Below are 16371 nucleotides of genomic sequence, written 5' to 3' on the forward strand. Positions count from 1 at the left end.
GTGACAGCCAGCCGCCATCTTGTTGGCTCCTAGATAACAATCAATCAATCAATCAACCAACCAATAAATTAATTAATTATTAATTTATTCCATACTGAACAATCAATACTGAAAAGGGAGGAATTTCCTTTATATGTACGGGATACCAAATACATGTTTGACGCATCATCATGTCTGAGCTAATGAACTGATTGACTTGAAATTTTGCATTTAGATTCTTAATTTACCCAGGATGGCCTATTATCAGTTCGTCAAGTTTTCAATTAAACATTGTGACTGTGCTGCCAGTTTTCTTTTTTTCTATATCAATCTTTTTAAGAACCAGAAAACTGATCCTAACGAGGATTGAATGTGTTAGGGCCGTTTGCACAGTGTAAGTTTAAGCTAAAGCTTAAACCAAATCTGGATTTTTTTTGGTTTAAACTAAAATTCCGTTTGCACAGTATCAGTTTAATCTTTGTATTGAGTTTAAACTATGGGAAAGTTTAAACCTCTAAAGCAGGAGGCAACCAAATAATTTGGATTAACTTGACATCTGTAAAGATTTGATGGGGAAACAGCTTATAGTAAATTATTTTTCGACGGTTGTTTTTAATGCTTCTGTAGACAATAATTATTATTAATTTAGGTTATAGTAAATAATTATTTGAATGTAAAAATAGTTGTAATGGAGAAATTGATAGAAGTTTTTAATGCGATTGATAAAGATGACTGCGAAGAAATTTTGAAACTGAGAAAAATTGGGCAAAAAACAAATAATTTTAATTTCTAGGATAGAGAATTTTTTAACGGTTTTGCTCGAGTACAGCAACTGCCAATTTAGTATTTTGATTGAATAAACCACTTGATAGAAAATAAGACAATTTTTAACAGTGGTCTTCGATTGGAAAACATTTTTTTAATAACACATAAATGAGATATTGCTTTTGAGAGATTTCTAATAAACGAGGAAGACCATAGTAGATTCAAGAGTAACAAAATAGCTTTTTTATCTTACATTCTAAAATATATTTTTTTGGTGCCAACTAAACGTAAGTTTTTAAAGAATTTCTTGATCGCTTTTCACTTTTAGAACCGTACAGCTTCAACTCTGTGGATTTTGAACAAGAACAAGAACATACTAAAATAGTAGCTACATAACCTCAAATTACTGATGGTTTGTAAACAAATAACAAATTTCCTGTAAAAATCAGCCTTCTTGATATTATAAACGATGACATTCTATTACCAACTTAACGCTAAACTAGTTTAACTTTAACTGGATTAGTAAATGCACTGAGAAAACCGATTATAGTAAATTATTTTTCGACGGTTGTTTTTAATGCTTCTGTAGACGATAATTATTATTAATTTAGGTTATAGTGAATCATTATTTGAATGTAAAAATTATTGTACTGGAGAAATTGATAGAAGTTTTTAATGCGATTGATAAAGATGACTGCGAAGAAATTTTGAAACTGAGAAAAATTGGGCAAAAAACAAATAATTTTAATTTCTGGGATAGAGAATTTTTTAACGGTTTTGCTTGAGTACAGCAACTGCCAATTTAGTATTTTGATTGAATAAACCACTTGATAGAAAATAAGACAATTTTTAACAGTGGTCTTCGATTGGAAAACATTTTTTTAATAACACATAAATGAGATATTGCTTTTGAGAGATTTCTAATAAACGAGGAAGACCATAGTAGATTCAAGAGTAACAAAATAGCTTTTTATCTTACATTCTAAAAATATATATTCTGGTGCCAACTATAAACGTAAGTTTTTAAAGAATTTCTTGATCGCTTTTCACTTTTAGAACCGTACAGCTTCAACTCTGTGGATTTTGAACAAGAACAAGAAAATACTAAAATAGTAGCTACATAACCTCAAATTACTGATGGTTTGTAAACAAATAACAAATTTCCTGTAAAAATCAGCCTTCTTGATATTATAAACGATGACATTCTATTACCAACTTAACGCTAAACTAGTTTAACTTGAACTGGATTAGTAAATGCACTGAGAAAACCGATTCAAGTTTAAACTTTCGGATTAACTTAATCGAGTTTAGCAATCTATACTGTGCAAACGGCCCTTAGTAATAATTAAATTCTATTAGTTAAGGACTGAAAATTTTGTGAAGTAAGCAAATATAAGACTTGACTTATTTTACACATAGTACTGTGTAACCTTATCTAAATTTGGGAGAGGAATAGCACAAGGTTACCTTATTTTTTCTCTCTCTATAATTTTGATGATATACTTATTGTATGAATCAATAAAGAATCAATCAATCAATAATTATTTCATGGAACTGAACCCAGTTGATCTTGTTTCTACACGAACCTATCCTGTTTCCTGTGTGTTATTATAGCCTCTTCCATTGTTGCAGTGCTAAAAAATGCTCTTTTCAAACTGATCCATTTTTCAAAAATCATTAACATTTGTAACATAACACAACATTGTTTAATAAACAACACTACCTAACGAAGAATCATTGGGCTCAGCGGTTACTTGGTTCCTTGGATCTGTTATGAGGTACAGCTAAAGCAATATTAGTCCAGGAAATGAATGCTCATAAAACAGTATAGAGGGAAAAGTTTGTAAGCCAATCTTTGACCCCGAAGTTATGTTAAGGGTGGTAAGGAGGTACACCCCATCCCTACCAAACTTTTCCCTCTATAAAATTTTCTTGACTGGACTATATTGAGAATGGGCCTACTGTAATGGAACTATTTCGCTTGGTTTTTATGTTTATTACTTTATACTGGATTCTGAAACGCAAAATGGAAGCTTGGCTTTGGGTTCCATAATGCAAAATACCCATTCCAATATGAAAGAATGTGAATGAATTTTTTTATTTTTAGTAATTTCACCATGAGTCCTAATGACAAAACAATCTCTACAAGATTGCACCACAAACTCCATTTAGCCAAAATTGGCGCTTGATTCCTTTATGCATAAAGCCGTCCACATAATGTATAGAATATTAGCATAGAGAAACGATAGCATAAGTAGATATCCCTGGTATGGGGCGTTCATGTCGCAACTTTTACTGTTATCCCAAGCCGATAGTTCACGTAGTTCTTTCCCATGCAGCTGTGTGACGCTGGTAGTCTCTCAAATTGTGCCGTTCATACACTCTCACCCCAACAAAACAGTAAAAATTGACAATAATCGACAGTAATCGGCTTGAGATAACAGTAAAAGTTGCGACATAAATTCCCTATACCATGGGATATCTACTTACGCTATTGTTTCTCTATGATATTAGTTAGTATAGACTATTGATGAATTTGTGCACACAGCATTTATTTTTTTCTTGAAAGTTCAGCATGCATTACAATATGGTAGTATATACTCACTTATCCCTGTTGAGATCTCTTGTAAGGTTTCTTATGCGACAACCTCCGTCTTTCAAGTAAACCACAAATGAGGCTCCCATCTCCAAGCACACGCTCTGCATGTCATCGTTGTTGTTCTAGAATAAACACAATAAAAATACAACAATAAATCATTCACAATAATGAATGATGAATTAAATTAATGATTGAGAAGAATAAACCCAAAAAATTCCATGCTGATAATGAGCTTATAGAGCATTAAATTCTCTCTAATTTGATGTATAATTTCATAAGTTTACGTATATCCCCACGACTGTTGCTGCAGCTTTAAGCCCTGCACACACACACAACGTTTTTGTTCGTACGATATTTTGCCGTCTTTATAAATTCTATTAGATTAAACAGATGCTGTTTGATAAGTTCCGTCATAGAGAAACGATAGCATAAGTAGATATCCCATGGTATAGGGCGTTTTTGTCGTAACTTTTACTGTTATCCCAAGCCGATAGTTCACGTAGTTCTTCCCCATGCAGCTGTGTGACGCTGGTAGTCTCTCAAATTGTGCCGTTCATACACTCTCACCCCAACAAAACAGTAAAAATTGACAATAATCGACAGTAATCGGCTTGAGATAACAGTAAAAGTTGCGACATAAATTCCCTATACCATGGGATATCTATTTAAGCTATTGTTTCTCTATGGTTCCGTTTAATCAGATAGAATTCATAAGGACGGCAAAATATCGTACGAACAAAAATCGATGTGTGAGTGCAGGGATTTACATTATTGGCCATCCTTAGGCCCGTCGCAAAGTAGACTCACGAAAAGCAACCCACGCCCTGGGATGTTATGTAAACCATTGCTATAGAATTATTCAAAATCAATCAGCTGACAAGTAGATTATTGATTGCATGTATTACACATATGTATAGGGAAGCCTAGCAATGGTTTACAAAACATCCCAGGGCGTGGGTTGCTTTTCGTGGATTAGCGTGGGTCTACTTTGCGGCGGGCCTTACTCGTTATTTAAATATACCCTCATTATAAAACTATTAAACTCCATATGATAACTGGTTGTATAAACTACAGTAACTATATTACCCACAGTATGGTCAATTGACTGTCACGCTTCTGATTGGTTAGCTCGGTCACATGGTACAAATCCGCCATTAAGATTCCAAACAAACAAACTTTCAAGTCCTATCTTATAGCATTAGACATTTGGAACTTATCACTTATTTTACCGATTGGAAACATATTATGAACTTGAGATGAGTTTGATATATCATTTTCGAAGAGAAATTGATTATACTTTAATATAGACAAGAAAAGATAACTTTAAAAAACACCAATAAAGCTTAAAACATCAATTTTCCTTCCCTCGGACTCCTCGCGGACCACTTCTAGAGCTTTCGCGGACCACTTCTAGAGCTTTCGCGGACAACTTATTGGGAAACAGTGATCTATATAAATATGTAGAAAGATAAATTTCAATTTTGTGTATTTCCTTATCTTATTTACTGGATCGAACTTCAAATAATCCAATTTTAAAATATTTTTGTGGCTCAATTGAATATAACATTTTATGAAATATTTAACCATGATTAAGTGCTGATTAAAGACGTCTTGACTTCTCTGATTGATTCTCTTCAGTACTGAGTACCCTACCCATAACATGTTGGTACAATAGCTATTGATATGATTTTCGAGTTGCATTACCACTAGCAGTGGTTAAGATTAGAAATACCACTAAATATAAACAATAATGGTTATTTGTGTTATTTTTCAATTTCTTACATGTTTATTAAATTCATCAAGTAGTACTATGGCTAGAATAATTGGCATTTCCAGAGTTTATATTCAACGTTGTGCTTTACAATATTTTCGTCAGACTTATTGGCTGAATAGAACAAGCTATTTAAATGTTATGGAATCTATTGTGATGAGAATTCCATCATGCTTCTAGCAATAGATATGAGAACTTTATTATTTGTCAATTGAACAAAATTTATTACAATATCATGACACATTTCAAAAGTTTTATGGTATTTTTTTGGAAATTCAGCTTTCACGTTACGTTACCTACCTTTCATTTTTACTCGCTATTATCTACGATTTACTAATTCAAGTTCCAAAACTATATTGGGAATATAGAAAAAACAAGAAAGAAATTATATCGGAGTTAATAATCACAAAAATATACTTGGTATATGGCCAATGGCCATACTGTGGGTAATATAGTGACTGTAGTATAAACCAATGTACCTAGAATACCAAGGTACCTAGGCACAGTATACATACAGTATGGAAACTCGGCTAGTACCCTGGCGCAAAAATCCGCCATCTTGTTAGGAAGCTCCGCATTGTAACAGTATTGATGGGAGGTTCGGATCACTTTACTGATCCGGATCAATTGATCTCGTTTACTGCCGCGAGCCAATCAGAAGACCAGGATTGGAACTTCCTAAGGTCACGTGACGTGTCTAGTATTTGTGCCATGTAAAAAGCATTGGTTAGATAGGCGTTTCAGTTTCCATTCTGTACCTATTCTGTGACCTAGGTACCTTGATATAAACTTTACTACTTCCTAAAAACTATATTTGTGATATATCAAAACCTCAGCTTCATCGATGGAAGAACAGCTGATCCCAGCCGCCCACAGCTCTCTGAGCACGTTGAGCCGCTGGCACAACTCTCACCAGTGTTGCCAACCGCGCACACAACCACGGCCACTGTCTGCCTGTGAGTGTGGCCACACTGGTCACCCTGGCCAGATGACGTCATCACTGCCACCAACTTGTCCAGCGACAGACTGATGCCGGCCGCGTGTTGCTCTGTGCCTGAGGGAGGAACACCTAGTTGCAGCGAATGTCTGCAAAGATCATACAAAATAAATAAATAAATAAATAATAAATAAATAAATAAATAAATAATAATAAATAAATAAATAAATAAATAAATAAATAAATAATAAATAAATAAATAAATAAATAAATAAATAAATAAATAAATAAATAATAAATAAATAAATAAATAAATAAATAAATAAATAAATAATAAATAAATAAATAAATAAATAAATAAATAAATAATAAATAAATAAATAAATAAATAAATAAATAAATAAAGATACCGTAATTTTTGTTTCAATCAACCCTAGAATACTAATCATGCGTGAATTTTACGCATGACTACATCGAATCAAAAATGCCTCCACACCCTCAAGTCATTTACAACCAGGCGTGTAGCAGTGCTTCAAGGAACCATTCATACTTTAATCTGCATTTAAAGGGTAGCCAAATATCTTTCACATTGGAAACTGTAACTGATTTGTGGTGAACACAGAATAAAAATGTGCCGACGATGTCATCAATCCTATTATATTAAGCGAGTAATTTCTGTATATATTTATTTATATGGTTATGTGGTTATATGATTATCTGATTATGTGGTTATATGGGTATATATTTATGTTCAACGGATCTCGAAAACGGCTCTAACGATTTTAACATTAGAACAGTAGAAAAATCAACAAATAATGTGCAGAGAAACACCTATAAATAAAAATAAAGGAAATTAAATTATATTAAACCGTTATATTCAATGTAAAAAAATATTCTCTCTTAATCCACTCTTTCAAGCTCTTTTTACTAATTTTGAAATCCAAATCAAAAGGTATCTCATTGATCAGTTTACTGCTTGTGTAAATTAGCTGCCTTCTGATCAATGAAAGTCTTGTAGAATGAACTTGATATTTTTCTGTTACACCCGGTCTGAAATGATTTGAAGTATTTCATTAAGACTTTGACATATAGTTGTCTCACAGTAAAAACATCAAAATCCAGAAAAAATAGATTAGTTGGGTATAACCTTGGTTTATTCAATAGTTTTTATTATATTTTTTTGAATGATGAATAGATTTTGGATGTGTACATCATATGCAGCACCCCATATCATTAATCCATATTCAAATTCAAATTCTTTATTCTGCCTGACATTTTTTACAATGTATAAGCTCGTCTAAAAAAATACAGTGTACATAATAAGATACATAACACAATATCAAGAATAACAATAGTTCAGAGTATGTATATACAAGTAGGCTAACAGGGAGATTGACAAGGATAGTAACACTGATATTGTAAAACTGATTGAAGTATGGCATAATAAACTGTTTTCAAATTATTTATATTCAATATTTTGTTTAGTTTATAGAATTATAAGATATATATTTCAGTTTTTTACACAGATACTATATGTGAGATTGCCATTTCAAGTTTTCATCTATTATTACTCCAAGATATTTAGTATTATTTACTTTTTCTATTCCTGGGCAGTTACATATTGAATGATTTGAACAAAGTGAATGCAGTTTTAGCTTGAAACGATTTTCTGGTTTTCCAGTTGTATTTGGTGAAAATGTTATATATTTTGTTTTATTTACATTAAGACTCATGGTATTCATGTCAAGCCATCTTTTGACTGTCAATATATAGGCCTAACCTTCTGTATCGCTGAACAAGCACCGCCAGTCAGCACTGGTGAAGATTATTGCTGTATCATCCGCAAAAGACAAAATCCTGCCATCTTTCAATTTTAATTTAATTTATTTATTTACATCAATAGAAAAATTACAACATATAGAGACTTACAGCTTTATGCCAAAATCTTGAAAGATCATTCACATCATCAAAGATCATTCTCTTGGTGAAGGTTCCTATCAATAAGAATAATAGAAAAGTATTGATAAACACATTAACTAGAACCAACTATCATGCACTATTGGAACGCATAAGGAATGAAGATTGGGAAGAAATCTATACCGTGAATGGAAGCATTGACACTATTATGGATAAATTTGTCGATCGTTTGACAACCAATGCAGAAAGGTAAAAGAGATACCTAACAGACTTCGTCCCCTGAAGCCCTGGATATCTGAAGGCATCATAAGATCAATAATCACGCGGGACAAAATGCATTCTAGACTCAGAAGAGATCCTAATAACAATATATTAAAGAATGAATATAAAGTTTATGTAATGGTTTGAATAAGATCATAAATCATGCAAAGGAAGTCTACTATAAAGGGAAAATTGAAAATTGTAATAACCAACATGAAGTTGTGGAAGTGCATAAACGAAGTTATAGGTGAGGACAGTATCAACGACAAGAGTACTGAACTTGATGCTCAATCCCTCAACAATATTTCACAAATGTGGGTAAATTACAAGCTCAAACTATCAATATCCCTGATAATACTGGTGATCGATTTCCTGAAATACAGATCGATAACACGTTTTTTATGAGACCAACGTGCCCAGTTGAGGTTGAGGCAACTATTAAAAATCTAAAGAACAACTGCAGTCCTGGTATTGATAGTCTAGGTAATATTACGCTGAAGAAAATAGCCAATTTATATCTCAACCTCTCTCTTTCATTTTTAATAGATGCTTTGAGGAGGGATATTTTCCTGAGCACCTCAAGTCAGCCAAAATAAAACCTCTATTCAAACAAGGTGACCCGACTAATCCCTGTAATTATAGACCGATTAGTCTTATCAGCAACCTTGCTAAAATAATGGAGAAACTATAAAGTCAAGAGTTGTTTCTTTCTTGAATCTTAACAAATTATCAACAAGAACCAATTCGGCTTCCAAAATGGTAAAAGTACATCTGACGCTCTAATAAAATTCGTCAATACTTTATCTGATAAAATAAACTCCAATAAGAAAACTATTGCAGTCTTCCTGGATATACGCAAAGCTTTTGATACAATACCTCATAATACTTTGTTCATAAACTGGAGTCCTATGGTTTCAGAGGAGTCTCGCTTAAATTGTTCAAAAGCTATCTGAGTAATAGAACCCAGTCCTAACCATAAATGATCAATCTAGTGTAACTAACTTAACTTCTTATGGTCTTCCTCAAGGTAATGTAATTTCTCCCATCCTTTTCATACTCTATGTAAATGACTTTTTAAATTTAAGACTTCTAAACTCAACTGTGATATCCTTTGCAGATGATACTGCAGCTATTTTCACGGTAATTCATGGAATGAAGTTCATACCATAGCTGAAAATATATGCTTTTAATCAAGAAGTGGTTAGATAAGAATACCTTGAGTTTAAATATTGAAAAAACGAATTACATAACTTTCTCTGCAAATAGAGTAGGACAGCCCAACGAGAATCAAGATTTGAGACTCCATTCTCAGTGCAATTTAAACTTGGGTAATTGTGATTGTCCCACCATTAAAAAAGTCAATAATACTAAGTACTTGGGATCATAATTGATGAAAACCTTAATGGGATGTTCATATTAAATACATATGTAGAAAAATTAGATATTTATCTTTTAAATTTTACCAAGTTAACAGAATCTTAATAAGAACCACCTGAAAATGATGTATCATGCTCTAGTCAAGTCAATTCTGCAGTATGGCATAGTTGTTTGGGGAGGCTGTTTCAACTGTCATATTGCTGAATTATTTGTAGCACAAAAACTGATAATTAAAACTATATGGTTTTTAGTGATTTTGAGGTCATGACTATACGTCAATTATACATAAAAACCGTAATTGAGTACTTAATAAAATATAGATCCGATTTTCCTCTCACAATAAACTCTACACTTAATTATTATAATCTAAGGGCCACTGCTAACAAATATGTAACCTATAACACTAATATTGAATGTATAGGAGGCAGTTAATTTACATAGGTACTAAAATAATAACCTCATTCCAAATCACTTCTCATGGACAATAAGATCAGCGGAAAAATTAAACTGGATATAAAAAACTGACATACAGTAATTTCTTCTTCCATTTAGATATATGACTCGAGATTTCTGCTCCAGCATTGTTTTTTCATTTTTCAGTGGACTCGCTTACCTTTATTTTGAGTACCTATTCCTCTGTTTTCTTCCTTCCCCCCATTTCTCCCTTACCTTTTTCTCATTACTTCTCTTCTCTTCTTTGCCTGCCTATTACATGGGAAACCATAGTTGGCTAGGTATCTTCCTCTCTTTTTTTCTCTTCTCCAACCAACCCCATCCAACACATAAATGAGAAATAAAACAGGTGACAAGACCGTACCCTGTGGTAATCCATAAGATGTGAGATTAAGGGTGCTTTTCTGTGAATTCAAGGTCAATATTTGGGATCTATCCTGTAAATAGATATAATTCAATCTCATTGTTATGAAATCTTGAATTGTTTCATATCAAAATTGGTACATACCTGAGCCGATGTATCATGGAGTCATACCGTCCGCCGGCAGCGATGACACATCGCTCAGTCCGCCCCTGTTTGCCTCTCTGATCCCACACCACTTGGAACACAACTCCCGAATAGTCTCGCAGCTCGTGAATCAAACCCAGGCTTACAACCACTGACCACTGCAATCAGCAATCGATCAATCAACCTTATTGACAAATAAACAAGAAACAAGAAGAGAAAGATTTATAATAGTTTTAACCTCTTGAACAAGTATTCAAAGAAGATTTTTTTTCACAAACTAGATGAGTATCTTTTAAGAAGCTCTTATTGAGTATTGAGGAGTTTTTTAAGCTCTCCATATCTGCAGTGTTTAGTTATAATTTATTGAATATGTATTGCTATAAATATACCGACATTGTTTGTTGATAAATATTTATCTGCTTCTGTGTATGGAAATAGTTATTTGTGCAACTAGTGCGGAAAGTGACAGTTTGCTGCACCGAAGAAACGTTTACTTGAGTTGGTTTTTTTGAGTGCAGCCGAGGAACTTTGCGCACGTATTTCACATTAAGTTTTTCCTACAGTTACCATTGAATATGAAAAGTGGGTAATTATGGGTAAAATTGACTGAAATCCATAAAATGTTTTTCTGTGTAATTTTATTATTGATAAAAACCTTAATCCTAAATCCTAAAGTCCTCGTTGTCCTTGGTTATAATATATAATCTAATAATTAGCGCGTTGTGCTTGGTTGCACCTCTGCTCACTATAGCAGCCACAGCAGTCACTGTTACCAACTTCATTTTGATTTTGCTGCACTGTGCTCCATATAACCTACTAAGTATTTTGCGTTGCCATGTTGCAAATCTGGAGTGCAGAAAAATTTTTCCCGCACTAGAGCGGAAAAGTGATTCTTTGCGTTCTGTAATCAGTGCAGCAATGGCCACTTTCAACGTAACTGTAGGAAAAAGTATGTATAATCGAAAATATCGGGGCAACGAGCTTCGCTCGTTATTTATTTATTTACTTTTCATAAACCGAACACAATTATTTAAAATGATTGGGGAAGTACTACAGGCACAGCCCAAAACTTTTTCTTCCCCGAATTTTGATTTATACCCTATAAATAGTCCGAAAGTAGGTATGTTCCATACACTTGAATTCAGGTTCATTTTCTTTTCAAACATTCAAAAACAAAAAGTTTATAATTTAGATTATATACAAACAAATTGAATAACAAAATAACACTCACTAATCACTTAAAATTGTCAATAAAGATCAACTTTGAAAACTATTATATACTCTAGCTTAGGAGGATTATCATGTCATGTCAAAAATCAAATTATGTTGATCAAATCGATTAATGTCTAGCTAGATAAAATTTTCGCTGATTGATTATGATTACACAGCTGGAAATAATTCTGCTCTATCCCACACAGGCACACGAATCTTCTGTTATCGAGAGACGACGAAATTATCATCTGTTTTCCAAGGATGAATAATTATCCTTTTAATGTCGTTCAGCGAGTTTTCCAAAGAATGAGACCAAGTGCAATCGAATTCTTATATCATGGACCTACTATGTTCCAAATTTCGTGAAAATCGTTAGAGCCGTTTTCGAGATCCGTTGTACATAAATAACCAGATATAAATATACAGAAATTGTATAATAGGATATTAGGTCAGCAGAAAAGAGCACTGAGAATAATCATGAATATTAAAAGGAGGGACTCTGTGAAACAAATTTTCTATCACCTAGGCATATTGAAAGACTATGGGCAATATATTTTTGACGTCATAATGTACTTTTACAAATTCACTGATTTAGAAAAGAGAGGTAGTATTTTACATGCTTATAATACTAGATCAGGAAGAATCGTACAGATATATAATTTAGAATTTTTTAAAATGAAGACAACTTTCATGGGAGATAAATATTTTACCCCGAAATTTAAAGCCCATAGAGGAGTTAACGATTTTTAGAGCTAAGCTGAAGAAATATCTGATAGGATTGTCCTTATATTCATATTCATTTGAAGAGTTTTTACAGATTTGATTATGATGAATTTCTTATTGACTGTTTCTGTGTGTTTTGCTATTTTATTTTGTTTCTCATCTGCAAGCTTGGTCAAGCTTAATCAAGCTTACACTTGCACATATACACAATCAATGTGATCATACCCTTACACTGCACGCGCTGAATTTGAAACTAAACGAAACGAGAAATTATTAATTGAATGGCCCTTATAAATAAAACCAGAGCAAATGCTCATGAGCAAGAGCATGGAGCATAAGGTTTTGCTCATGAGCAAAAGGTAGAAGCAAAAGCATTTGCTCATTTTTATATGAATAAGCTTTGCCATATACTCTTACCTTATGCTCCTGAACTCTAGAGCAAATGCTCACGTATTTTAAAGATTTTTTATCAACTGATTCGCTTTTGTAGCCTTACTTTGTTTTTATAGCTCACGGAAGCGCTAAATATGCAAGTAGGCACCGCTTGTGTTTGCGTCGTCTGCTCTGTTTTCTATTTATGAATAGAGTTTTAGGTTAGTTGAGTTTAGAATTTTTAAATGAAATCATGAAAAAATGTCATTCATCTCTATAATAATCTTCAGCATATTCTTATAATATCAATAGCCTTCTTATAATCGTCTACACTCTCCATCTTCTTAAATGCCTATTTCCTATTTTGGATGGCTATCTTTTGTATTTATTCTTTTGTGTGGAATAATGGTGTATATATCATGGTTAATCTGAAAATATTTTATAGTTCTCAACTATTGGTTGCGATCGTATCCGTATAGTTTTCTCTTTCTCATACGAATTAGTTGAGCCATTTTTTACTATGAGCAAAAGGTGATAAGCTGCTCTAGACTAGACTCCCTTTTTGAAGCATTTGCTTCAAAAGTTGAGCAAATGCTCTAGTTTATTCAAACAATTTTGAGTATAAGCTTTTACTTTTGAGCAAATGCTAAAACTATTTTTTTGATGAGCATGAGCAAAAGGTTTTGCTCACGTTTATTCATAGAAAATGAAGCAAATGCTCCATATTTTAGAAGTATAAGCAAATGCTCAACTTTATTCATATGGCCCATTGAATCTCACTCCAAAATTAACATTGGTGTTATTACCTCTATATGTTGACCTTGGTGAAACAGGTACTAACCTCAACTCCCAGCAACCCGATATACTCAATCAGCTGTTTGAGATGCAGCAGTCCTTGCTGACAGACCGACTTGGCCTTTTTCTGCACGAGGGGACGCAGCCACGCAGACAACCGCTCGTAGGAGTCCTCCTTGGTCAACAGGGAGATCAGCATCGCCACAGTCTGTTCAGCAAGATCACTGCCGATTAGTGCCGACTCAGCCGATGCGCGACTATTGTTACCTCCTTCCTGCAGCTGGAAAATAACCAATGCCAAATTCAAATGCCACAGTTCGATTGAATTAAATTTTATAATAATAATACTGAGGGTGATGCCTCACCTGAAACTCTCAGGCTTGTGCGTGGGTAATGAGTGAGAGGGATGATGATGAGAGATGAAGACTACTTTTGAGGTAGTCCGGACCGACGAGTCATCGTCTCCTCCGAAAGACGGTGGTTAATTCGAATAAAGTTTTAGTATCTATTTATAGACATTTATTAATAGAATTCTAAACGATTAGTTTCAATTGCTTCCATCAATGAACTTCAAACTGTCAACTCATATCCTTTGCATTTATTAATAGAATTCTAAACGATAGTTTCAATTGCTTCCATCAATGAACTTCAACTGTCAACTCATATCCTTTGCATTTATTAATAGAATTCTAAACGATTAGTTTCATTGCTTCCATCAATGACTTCAAATTGTCAACTCATATCCTTTGCATTTATTAATAGAATTCTAAACGATTAGTTTCAATTGCTTCCATCAATGAACTTCAAACTGTCAACTCATATCCTTTGCATTTATTAATAGAATTCTAAACGATTAGTTTCAATTGCTTCCATCAATGAACTTCAAACTGTCAACTCATATCCTTTGCATTTATTAATAGAATTCTAAACGATTAGTTTCAATTGCTTCCATCAATGAACTTCAAATTGTCAACTCATATCGTTTTCATTTCATTTATTCATAGACAATAGATACAATTAAGGTGAAAACAACAGGCAGTCGCCCAAACTGCTTTAAAACTAAATTTGGAATACACAGTCTAGAGGTTATGTAAATAATAACTTAATTCACACACTATTTTGAGACCAAGAAATGTATGTACTACAATAATTTTAAATTTATCAAATTAATTAATTCCAAAATACAAATCCAAACAAAAATTTTCCTTCACAATCACAAAAAATATTAAAAATTTCACTTAAATCCACAAATTATACTCATGTTAAAATTCTAAACGTCAAATACCTTTGCGCCATTATAAAAATTTAGTTCTTTGGCCAACGAAATTGACTCATTTCTTTGACCTTTTTGAGGATATAACTGGATAGCATTGGAAGTGCATAAGAAAATAATTTATTCATTTAGTAATTTATCATTATTTATACACATCCGCTAGAATATTAAGGAATGCAATTGATAACCCAAAGAAACTTGAATTATTTCTATAGATTTTCACTGCTTTAAATAGAATAACGGCATTTTGAGCGAATTCTGCAGCTCGGGGGGCCCACTAGTTGAAGTAATATATTGCTGTCAGAACTCTTGTTTTTGTGAAGTACTCTAAAACAGCAAATGGAGTTGCAGGAAAAGATGGCAAAAGACAGAAAACTGAAACATTGTGTGCATTTCTGATACCTTGGTTTTGGCGAGGAGCGAACACACTCTTTCATGACTCGAGTAGTCGATGCCACAGTGGAGCAACACAGCTGTGACGAGGCACATGTGGTTCAGTCTTATGAAGCAACTGCCGGATCTAGTACCCACTATTTGTCTAGCGGCAAACAACAACTCCGCTTCGGCGGCCGCCAATGTCGCTGACAACAAAAAGCAATTCAATTTTAACGAAAATCCAAATTCAATTCTGTAATTCACCCAGAAAACTTCTGATACTGCAAATATTGACAAAAGGGTGAACAGCTAGTTGTCAATATTTGCAGTAGCAGATGTCTTCGGGGTGAATTACAGCATTTAATTGGGATTTTCGTTAAAAATAAGAATAAGAATAAGAATGATTTTTATTCCTTTAGTGCATACAAACAATGCTATCGGAAACGTCAAAATATACATTATAAATACATCATAATAAAATAACAGAATAATAGAATATAAGTTTCATTCCATTCAGGACACAAACAATGCTATTGGAAACCTCTATTTAAGGTTTCCTCCATATATGTCAATAAAACAATAATATCAAGAGTAAAATAATCCAACGTACATAATGCATCATTTAAATATAAACACATAAAAATATAAAAGACTACAGAGTACTATCACGTATGGTTTCCAAAAAATGATTCTCTACTGGCAGCTGGAGGAAATCAGAAAGCGAGTATAGTGGGAACTGTAAGAGAAGGTTTTCAAGTTTTTGTCGGAATACTGTTAAAGGCAAGTTTCTGGCTGAGTCTGGCAGAATATTAAAAAGTTTCAAGGATACATGATTAGGACTAGTTAATACTTTTTTCAGTCTTGTGTAAGGTACATCTATTTTTGTCTTATTTCGTGTATTATGGCTGTGGATGTCAACTCTGCATCTATATGATCCTATATCCTTCTTTACTTGAATTAGGAGTTTGAAAGCTACCATACTGTAAACTGTCATAACTTTTTCTTTTATAAATAATGGCTTGCAATGCTCCAAATACGCTGCACCTGATATAAT

The 16371-nt window shown here is 33.2% G+C and overlaps 1 protein-coding gene across 1 annotated transcript in view; it reads right to left on the reverse strand.

Annotated features, from left to right (window-relative positions):
- Positions 1-16371, reverse strand: part of LOC120350906 (eIF-2-alpha kinase GCN2-like) — a gene marked incomplete at both ends in the record, with an annotated part of 35166 nt that continues 18795 nt past the window's right edge. Inside the window, 6 exon segments of the mRNA XM_039426188.1 lie at positions 1-29; positions 3350-3465; positions 5946-6200; positions 10568-10725; positions 13716-13949; positions 15345-15523. Coding sequence (XP_039282122.1) covers positions 3402-3465; positions 5946-6200; positions 10568-10725; positions 13716-13949; positions 15345-15523 — 890 coding nt within the window.

This window comes from Nilaparvata lugens, chromosome 4, assembly GCF_014356525.2.
Source record: "Nilaparvata lugens isolate BPH chromosome 4, ASM1435652v1, whole genome shotgun sequence".
NCBI lineage: Eukaryota > Metazoa > Arthropoda > Insecta > Hemiptera > Delphacidae > Nilaparvata > Nilaparvata lugens.